General features: G+C 27.2%; 1 protein-coding gene across 1 annotated transcript in view; it reads right to left on the bottom strand.

Annotated features, from left to right (window-relative positions):
- Positions 1–4,832: 4,832 nt before the first annotated feature.
- Positions 4,833–11,151, bottom strand: part of LOC129975252 (uncharacterized) — a 30,049-nt gene continuing 23,730 nt past the window's right edge. Inside the window, exons 4-6 of the mRNA XM_056088295.1 lie at positions 10,178–10,225; positions 7,942–7,998; positions 4,833–5,049 (exon numbers count right to left, since the gene is read on the bottom strand). Coding sequence (XP_055944270.1) covers positions 4,969–5,049; positions 7,942–7,998; positions 10,178–10,225 — 186 coding nt within the window. The 3' untranslated portion in view covers positions 4,833–4,968. The remainder of the gene's footprint in view (positions 5,050–7,941; positions 7,999–10,177; positions 10,226–11,151) is intronic.

Raw genomic sequence — 11,151 nt, 5'->3', positions numbered from 1 at the left:
CTTAAATATTGCTTTTGCCTAAGAATATTTAAGCCGCATTAATACTTAATATTAAGTATGGCAAAATGCAGACCACTAAACAATAAACTTGAATGCCCTTTTTCAGTTTAAGTAATGTTACGGTTCTTGAATACATTTAACTTCTATTGAATAAATAAAATTGGGAAATAAAATATATAATCTAATATATAAAAATGAATTTTTGTTTGTTCGTACTTTATGCGCTGCCATACCGTTCAACCGATTGCGATGAAAATTACTGCTTGCACCTGCATCAAAGGTTATAGGCTTAGTACAGTTATCATTTTCATATCGATCAGTATGTGGCAAGAATCGAAAGACAACGTTAATATGCTAGCTGATCATGCGCATCAGAATCAAAAGACCAATATTCGGCAAAAAGTGAGGCAACTATTCTTAACGGAAAGTCGATTGTAGAAGATATGTTCATTCCACACATTCCCATTATTGCCACTGACATGCCTTTTCATTTCAAACGACTGCAGTTCCCCATTCGACTTGCATTTTCAAAAAGGCGCAAGGTCAATCACTTCAAGTTTGAGGATTGAACCTAGAAAATCCATGTTTTTCACATGGTCAGTTGTATTCTGGATGCTCAAGAGTCGGGCAACCAAGAAATTCTGTTTGCTTTTGCTGAAGACGAAAAAAAAAAATGTCTACCCTAAAGCACTTAAATAATAAAGTAAAAAAAATAGAATAAATATTATTTGTACGTTTTTTTGATATGTCATTCAATTTCAATTAATGTATTCATTGCCGATAAGAAAAAAAAAATATCATTCTTTCTATCAATCCTAACTAAACAAGACAGCTATTTTAAATTTCAAATGATATTTTCAAAATTATATCTTCTTAAGCAGCAATGCGCTTGATATCAGCTAGTAGCAAATAAAATGTAGAAATATGATAGTGATACACAAAATACACCATCATACTTGAAAGCAATATATAAATTTATATAATAATTCATAACATGTTTTGAGAAAATAAGCGAAAAGAATACTTATTTAAAAAAAAATTGAAAACTGATATATTGTATTTTTTTCTGGCAACTCTGTTTTGGACAGTGGTTATCACATTCATAGCCTCCCTCATTTTTAAGAGATAATTGTCAAATTTACTAGGTTTGCTCTTGAATAATTCTAAATCAGAAAAGAAACCTCAATGGAAAAATATATGTACATCATCCTTCTATGTTACTCAAAATTTTTATTCCTTCCACCGATAAGAAACTGATGATCTTCAAGTATCAGTTTTATCACCATTGAATAAATTGCGTTTTATATTTATTCTATTGATTTCGCCACCTGCTGTAGAGTACATTTTTATGCTAGGCCTGTTAGTATCAGATGTATAACATGATGATATTTCTACGACGCTCTCCGTTATATTGAGCCAAAACAACTTCGTAAAGATATAGTAGCAATATTGTAATGCATCTTGTGATAACAAGACGAATTTTCCAATTTTTCGAATTGTGCTGAAGATTTTGCCTATTAGGATTTCCTATGTAAGTATAAAATTAGATTGTTGTTTGTATTTTTCTTCTTCATTTTTCTATTCGTTCTATAAGCTAGATTTTTAATTTTATTGCTCTTGTTCTGACTGTTGAATTTTTCTGCCCTACTTGATACTTACAGTTTTAAATTAGATAATAAGTAATTTAAATCCTTGGAAAGAAATGTTTGCATTGGGCTTGCCATTCATTTGTTTTTGCTTCTTTTTTATCACTCTTATCTGATTAAATTTCAGTATACTGATAACTGATGTAAGATAAACTTCGAAACTAAACATGTAAGATGGCCATAATCGAAGTATAGATGTTAGGAACTCAATTACAATGCATGATGTTGAGCAAACACACAAGCATTTTATATGAATATTTTTCATATTATTGGGAAACGATTTTAAAAAATACCTTTTATGCTTTCTAAAAAACCATGGCTAAAGACTAACTTCCACAATGTAAGAATAAAATACAACGCAAATTCATTTTGAGTTTAAACATGGATTTAAAAACCAAAAAATTCAGTTTTTTAATATTTAACTAAATTTGGACGACTATTTTTTTTAAAAAAATTACAGAGCAGTCGAGAAACGCCTACAAATATTTTTCTTCCAATTTAAATTCACGGACCGAAAAACAGTTTTATTCTTAAACTTTGGTTCTTTCGTTTCAAATGATATTATAATGATCAATTTAAAAAAAAATCATTACCTGTAGGTAACATTTAATTGGTACTATTAAACATGGACACATTTCTAAAATTCTTTATGATTCCAAACATTTCTATTAAATGTTTTTCGCGAATTATTTATCAGCTCTTTTTTTAATTGGTCATTATGATACTATTTGAAATCGAAATTTTAGAATAAGATAATTTCTGGATTCGCAAATTCTGGTTTATAGAAAAGCACTTATAAGCACTTCTGATAACTTTGATTTTTTTTAACAAAATTGAATTTTTCTAAAAATAAAGGAGTACATAACATTTTTAACAGCTGTTTCCTTTTGTACAACACGCATTTAAGTTCAATAAAAAAAACTAAAAAAACCTGAATTCTGGTAAATAAACTAACAGTTTTCAAGACCACCAGCAAAATAGGTTTGTGCTAATGAAACATTTCAGGAAAACAAGCAATTTTTTTTTCTTTTGGAAAATGATGGTAATCTTAATATAAATATAATGTATATTTATGTATGTATATATGTTTTACACCTCCTCTTAAATAACAAGAGAAAGAATACTGCCAACGTCTCAAAATTCAAAATACTCAAATAAATATCAAGTTAAATACTCAATTAGATATAAACGGATATTTTGCTTTTAGCATTAATTTCAGGGGAAATTATTCCAGAAGAAATATTTAAAAATCATCTTAAAATTAAAATTTTTGTCATTTTAATGATGTTAATTAATTTCTGCATAATATTCCTTTCGCCAGTTATTAATTAAAAAAGTTAAACGCATGAAAATTAATATTAACTTTGAACTATTCTCCTTTTTAAATTTATGTTTTATTTTAGTAAATATCTTTTTGTCAAGTTTTATTTGTTCGAAAATAGTGATTTAATTATACCGACAAATTTATACTGGCTTGAAATTAAAAATTTTATTAAATTAAGTTTCTCAGAGATGCGATAAATTTAATTTTTATCATCAATCTATTTTAATTACATGCAGAAAGCATTTTCCCCCTTTATTTTTGCTTTATTAATGCTCTTGTGAAAACACAATATTTATTAAAAACAAATTTCAAATAGTTATTGACAACCTAACAAAACGTGGGAAAAATGATTTTGTTTCTCATCTTAGAAAATCGTACGTATGCATTTTTGAATAGATGTACAAATTTGATATAAATGTAGGAATTATTTCTTCTTCTGCTGAGACAAAATTATTAGAAGTGATATTTTGAAAGAAATGAATAATTCGATCACGCATAATAAAAAGACAGGAAAATTTGTTCAAGCTTTGAATATTCTTAAAGATTTTCGACTAAGTTGCCATCAGAATATCATTAATGAAACTTTATGAATCTTTTAAATGTTCAAAACTCTATTGCATGGCACTAATATACGATTCAACACCCATGTCAGTATGAAAGCGTTGCATGCAGTTCGTAATCAGGGAACTGTGTTTCCAGAGGAAAATTTAGAAAATAATCAGTTGTTTTTAATCTACATTATCATGCAAATATCAGATGCTTTTTGTTTCCTATTTTTATGCAACAAAGAGCATATTTTCTCATTTTCTAAGTAATGTGATTGTAGATGCAATTTATTAATTATAATTTTCCAAGAAAATATTCTACATGAGCAATAGGACAAATGATAAGTACATTTAAATAGACAACTTTCTTGTTACAGTCATTATGGAAAGGAATCCCCCCCCCAACTTCCCATAGTTGGACAAAAATGTGATTTCATTAATCATTTTATGTATTTTCCTAAACCATCCACATCAGAAATATTTTCATAATTATAACTTTATCTTTATGAGTAATGAGAGTTCTAAATTTTTAGCTCATGTCGATTCAGAAGTTATTTTACCTGATATTACAATTCTAGAAAACATCAAACTTTCTGTTCAGTTTACCAGAGTTGCTACTACAAAGGCCATGTAATAAATTCATATCGAATTTCTTAAAATATATTATTCAGGCAGACTCCTAAAGCAACATTTACATAGACATTTCTTAATCCAACAATATTTATATCACCTAAATATACTCAACAGTTATTGCATACCTACGTGTTGTTTGATCCCAGCACACGCTGGATTTCGAGGAATTGAAGAGACAACACAGTGATCATAATTTTAAAAAATATCAAAGATAATTTTGTTTCCACTTAGTAGACAGTTCAACTCATTAAGGCCTCAGTTATCTTAGTAGACAATAAAAACGAGACTTTAAAACATCTTAAAATCATATACGGCAAACAATATTGGGAAGAGAATCTAGAACTAAATTGTTCCAAATACACCATTTGTTACAGATTCTTAAAACGTGCCTTCATTATGAAAGCATGACGTAATTTCATATAGATCACGCATTTGTAACACAATTGTGCCATGTAAACTCTAAGTATTAATCGTTTGCAATGAGTGTTATATCTATATGAATAAAAAAATTTATTTAATTCTCTTTCAATAATTCAGCTATTTGGCAATCATTGTCAATTTATAACACATTTTAGGGAGCAAAGTTCTTATATATTTGTTGTTGTTGTTTAAGCAAACTTCCGAAATGCTAAAATCATAAATACGTCAACAGTTGTTTTCATTTTTATAAATATGAAATAAGGAAATGAACAAATTTAAATTGCTTTATATTTTATTTTAATTCTTCAATGTTTATATATATCCCAATTTTTCGTCTGAAACCACAATTCATTCAAAGTTAATTCTTACATAAGAACATGTTGCTTTTATAAAACGCATTTCATGGCATTCCTTTGGCATTGACGTCTTTTGTGCATTTTCCCTCTTGAATCTGTTGATTCATATTAACGAAAAGGCAGTGCTGGAAAAAGAAAAAAGAAAAATATTTACTATTTATTACATTTAAAGAAATCAAGAACGAAATAGCAGAAAATTTGAGATTAGAAAATGATCAAAACGCTATTAAACTCTTATAAGGGCTTAAAAGTTTTTGAAAGTAAATTAAAGTAAAGGATGTCCCAAAATCAATGCAAGATTTGAATTTTCCACCATTCGTACAGTAAAGTGTTGGCAAGCGTATCAAAAAAACCCTTCTGATATCTGAAAGATGAGAGGTATTAAACATGGAGTGTTACACGCTAGAACAACGTGTTAAAGCAAGATTTGAATTAAATAAAAAAAACAGTTCTTTTTCTTTAAATTGTAATATTTTCACTGAATCGTAAAGTACATAGAATAAGATTATGTATGTGTGATGTCCCTATATCATGTGATTTAATTAATTGGTGTTAAATCATTCGATCTAGGGGAAAAATTTTCAAATTTTCTAACTGTGACAGTCAGACTATCATTATTTTTGAAATATTGATCAACAATCACTTTGGTCTATCGTGTAACACTCCATTTGTACTAACCTAAACTTCAACTGCCTAACTTTTTTTTAATAGGGTTGCCACCGCTTTACTGCACGAATGGTGGCAAATTCAAATCTTGCTTTAATTTTGGGACACTCTTCATATCTTATCTTTTATTGACTACATATTAAATCATAAAGCTTTTTTTATATTTTAAATCATTGGTGAAAATATGTTTACTTTTTGCTACCAAGCAATTTTAGTTTAGTTATATAAACTTTTTCTTTTGAAAACAAAGATGCAGCTGTTCTAGAATTGACCTCGTAATTGTGAGCGCCGGGCTCATGACAAAGATGCCACCAGAGCTGGCATTTCTTCTTCAATCTTTTGCGCCACACAAAAAGAATATTTGATCCAAGAAGTCAGATTTAACAAACAAGAAGCTCGAGGACGAAAAGTGTAATTTGTAGAAGAGGTTTCGGACCTGTAGCCCGCCTGCTCTGAGTGCAATGTCTTACCACTAAGTCACTGCATCCATGCATTTGTTTAAAATGCACGTTTGTGGTAACAGTATGAATACCTGTAGATCAGACCAGATTCAAAAAAACAGACAAACAATATTTAGACACTAATGAACTGTAACGAAATTTCCCGAAGTTCAATTTTTTTTTATAATTAAATATAATAAAAGCGAATTTAACCCCTTGTCTCTTAAGGTATTTTTTACTAGCTTTATTGTATATAATATTTTAGATGCCATCCTAACCTATCGATCTGGAATCGTTTCAGGTTTCTTTGAAATGCAGATAACATTTTTCAGTACTTTTAATTATAATTTTATATGTAATCAATTTCAGTTTTGACTTTAGAGAAATGAAACTGTTATTTTTATTTTTATTTGAAATCTTCTTTTTAAATGCACTCATAATTAATTTATCTGGTGCTTCGAAGTTCAAGTAGCTTGAAATTGACTTTCTTTCTAATTGTTGTGATCAGCTTTTAAATATTTTCAGAAAAAAAATCATAAATTAATTCAATATGATCAGTTAAATGCTTATTTGTTTCAATGGGACAGACCGATTTTGGTTTTTCTTGTTCCCTGTGTTTGGAAATGTAATTTCAACCTTTGATTAATTGTTAAAGACTAAACATAGGCTTATGTTTGAATTCCTTTATCCATTATTGACTATCCCCAGGAGCACACACACAGTATACAATAAATATTGTATGGTATCAAACAACATTCACAATATCATGAAATATTGAATAATATAATATCACACAATATTTTACAATACTGTGAAACATAATATACTACCTGGAACACAAAAATAAGTTATTAAAGAAATCTTTCAACTTCATATTACATTTCACATTTAAACTATATGCACATTTTTAAATATTTAACGACTTTACTTATCCATTTTTTTATATAAATGATTAACATTTTTTACCCCTTTTTCTCCTCCTTATTATGGGCTCAAAACCTCAAATGTCATCTTAAAATTAAATTTTTGACTGAAAAAAGTCTGAAGTATATTTTTCCCCATTTCATGTCCTCGCGAAATAAATTTCTAATTTCTAAACATTATATATTCCTCACTAAAAATATATTTCCTCACTAATAATAAACAAAGTTATCTCATAAAGTGCTATCCATAGAGTACATAATGAAAATTGTCTTCAACGTGATTAGAATCTCACAACAAATTTGGAGCATGACAGGAAAAAGCTTTTTAATAATTTATTGGGTCACTTATCTTTAGTTCCGCTCGTATAAACCTTTTTTTAGATAATTTAAAGAGACGTTTTGCGTCTTACAATGAAAAGCCACTTTCAAAAGAGATATAACTTCAGTCGTTGTTCAAACAGTAATAATTAATCCATAATAACCTGTGAACAAACAAGTTTCGGAAAGGTACGACGTTTTCAATTAAATAGTATTGATACATTGAAATAATCTCAAGGTGAAAAGATTAAAAATTTTATTTAATAATTTTAATTTGGTTTTCTTACATAGAGAAAAATAGAGAATACAATCTAGAATTTACAAGAAGTTTTTAATTTAAGAAAAAAAAAATTGTGGATTTATTTAAACTGTAATCATTATTGTTTCTAATACTCTTTTATACATTTAGCATTGTTAAACCATTGTTTAAATTATAAAATACAGATTTAATTTAGAACATTTCATTCAAAATTAAGATAAATAATAATTAAAACGGCAAATGCTAACTTTTCCTTTAATAGTTAATAGCGAATGTTTTTTTTTAATTTATTGATTAAACAAATTTACTTCTGCCGCACACATGTATCCATAAAAATAATACTTGATCATATGTGTAAACATGCTGTTTCTCATAGTCTACTAAGATTATAAATTTAGAAAGATATCTTACAAATACGTCTTTAACTCTCGAACATTCGCTTGCCTTGTCTGAATCACTACAGACCATCTGTAAAATAAAAAAAATAAAATTTGTTACCCTATTGCATCCAGTTTATTTTTTTTTTAAAGTAATGTGAAATGTTTAGTTTTGCTTCTGTTCATTATTAAGATTTTTATAATTCTGTATTATATGTATCGCAGTATAATGCAATTTGTCAATTACGTACTTAATTACTTACTTATTTGTAATTACTTTGTTAATTACTGTTACTTTGTCAATTACTAAAAATAAAATGAATTTTTCTAATTTATAAGACATTTCTATTTCTCTGACTGCTAAAACGGGAGTTTAAATAATTCTAGAAATGTTGGAAAACATTTTTCTTGCCTGAATCACAAAGTCCAAACCTACAATGAAATTTATATATAAATTTTTATTAAATTATTTTTTATAAATAAAATTCATTAAACCATTTACTTAAAAAGCACATTTAATACAGCTAGAAAGAATTCATTATTTATAAATAGATTTCTACAAAAACACTCAAGCATTGTAACAGAGTAAAAATGTGAATCGAGTTGATAGTCGAGTTGATTGAATTTTTATTAAATTTAAAAATAACCAATAGCAAAAGTTTAAAATGTCAATATGTTTTTCTTTGTAATTAATAGATAAATTGCAATGTCATTAAAATACTTTTTCTGAAATTTTCTTAATTTAATTCGAAATTAGATAAAACATTTCATTACAATCAGGGCAATTTTCATTGCCATTTACTTTATCTACCATTTATTTTATTTAAATTCCTTAAAGAGACAGCAAAATTAAATTTTGTTGAAATTTAAAATGCTATTCATATGATGTGAGATTAACATACTCGTTCTTTTTCATTTAAGATAAAAACGTTATAACTAAACTATCACAATTTTCATTTTCTTAAGCAAATGATAACAATAAAATGTTGTTTGATTTTTATTTCTCCAACATTAATTCTTTTCCTTTGTCCAGGGATATTCCCTATCAGCACAAGATATTGGAAATTATTCCCAAGATGTTGTTCGATGGTTTGAATTCCTGCCAATGTTGGAAAAGATATCGTAACAATATTGTTCGGCATTTTGTGCTTATAGGGTTGTGTGATTAAGAGTTAAAAATGAAGACACATATTGATTAACTTATTTAACATGTTGAATAAATATTTTCCAAATCTCATATTTATTTTTTCATAGTTTAATTCGAATCAAGTTAAGATATTTTTTAAAAAATTATCATATATCTCGTGTTTTTTTTCATTTGTTTCTAAATTTATGCAAATAATAAGATAATAAAAATATCGAAGTTTGCTTTGAGTATCAATTTACTTTCATTCACAACAAAAGTATTTTACTACTTAAGGGATTCTTTTGTATGTTGATTTAAAATGTAACAAATAAACATTTTTTTAGCTCTTAATTGTAATAACCATATTTAATTTTTTTTTAAAAAAAGGTCAAAATACTTGAACACACACGCACTAAATTTATGTCGATTGCTCTCACATTATTAAAAAATAACCACACAAGAATAATTTTGGACTCTTTTTCCTTTTATTCTGGTCATTGCTTGACAGCACGCTCTTGCTGCCGCAAACACACTCGCTCACGATACACTGAAGTGTTTTGCCACAAGAGGGCAGCACAAGTGACAGGTCAGAACAATACTAGTGATATAAATTTGTAAAAGTAGGATAATGTTTTGGAAGGAATGGTATTTGAAAATGTATTGGAATTTTTCTCATTTCTTACAATGAGGGAATGTATAGGTTTCATCTAAAAAATAATATACAATTCAAAGCCTTTAATATGTTTAATGTAACAAATTATAGTTCTTAAAGAAGTACGTATTCAATCACATTTGAAGAAAATCTTTCTTATTTTTTTCATTTCAAATTTTAAATATCTGTTGAAGAAATGGGAAATGTCCCAAATTCATTAACATTTTCAATTCCTTTAAATGTTATTAAATTAATAAATTAGATCCTTTTAAAACAAATAATTTTAAATAGACAGTTTTTATCTCTAAAAATACCTAAAGATTATCATTATCTAACTAATAAAATTATAAATTTAAAGCCTAATTGGAAATAAAATGCAATGCATATCATCCTGCGCAAAAAAGTTAAAAGTAATAGTTTGCCTCTCATATGTTGAAGCTTTTAATAGCATTATAATCTTTAAAGTATAGCAGTATTTTTTTTATTTCTTACCTTCAGAATGTCAATCATACCCTGTGCTGATTTTTGATAGGCTTTTTGCTGTAAATCAGAAATAAAAGAAAAGTCAAAAAGTGGTTTGTTATTTAAATATAGGTGTAAAAGTATTGGCTAAAAAAATGAAATTTACTGCAATCAATCTTATAATTATTTTTTTTTTAAAAAAATGTAAAAAAATGTTTAATTTCAATCATTTTTAAATATTTAGAGCTATTTAACTAATGTTTTGTAAACTGTTAAAAAAAGTCTAAAGAGTCTGAGATTTAGTGACAAGTCGTTTCTCCTAAATAAATAATTTTGAATAACGTATTTATAAAGTAGAACGCTTACTGACAAACTTAACTCATGAATTTGTGACTTCTAATATTGAATTTTCAAATTGGTCATGACTAAATTTTTTGCAGTTTATAACTAACTCTCCACAGATAAATTTTTAGCATCTTTTAATCCCTTGATTATTCTTCAAAATTATAAGAAGCACCATTTTTTCTTATTCACACTATTATTAATCGTAGGAAAAGCATTTTTTAAGAAATAGGAATTAAATTTGAATACACACAGGACAATGGAACCTGGCAATACCTAAGATATAAAAATTAGTTCCTCCTTATTCTGTATTTCTACAAAAAGTGCCTTTAATAACTGATTAAGGTAAGCTGGATAATACGTTATGCAGCCAAAATGTTGACTGGATTCTTTAAATATGTTTAACAATTTTTATTATGTGAGGACATGATGTTGTTTGGGTTTGAGGTTTTTGAAGATACAAAATGCAAATGCAAGTGCAGAAAATTGTTGATTTATATTTTTTAAGGCGTCAATTTTTCTAAGGTTATTAGAAAATAATAAAGAAGGTTATCACATTTAGGGACTTATTGCCAACAAAGATTTACAATTTGGCCCTGCCCTATTTGGCCAATAAAGACTAAGATCATAAGAAGTTATCGTTATAAGAAGCCCAAAAGAAA

The sequence above is a fragment of the Argiope bruennichi genome, chromosome 7, assembly GCF_947563725.1.
Source record: "Argiope bruennichi chromosome 7, qqArgBrue1.1, whole genome shotgun sequence".
In the NCBI taxonomy this organism is placed as follows: domain Eukaryota; kingdom Metazoa; phylum Arthropoda; class Arachnida; order Araneae; family Araneidae; genus Argiope; species Argiope bruennichi.
The sequence above is the reverse complement of the archived record's forward strand: the minus strand, read 5'-3'. Positions and strand labels throughout refer to the sequence as shown.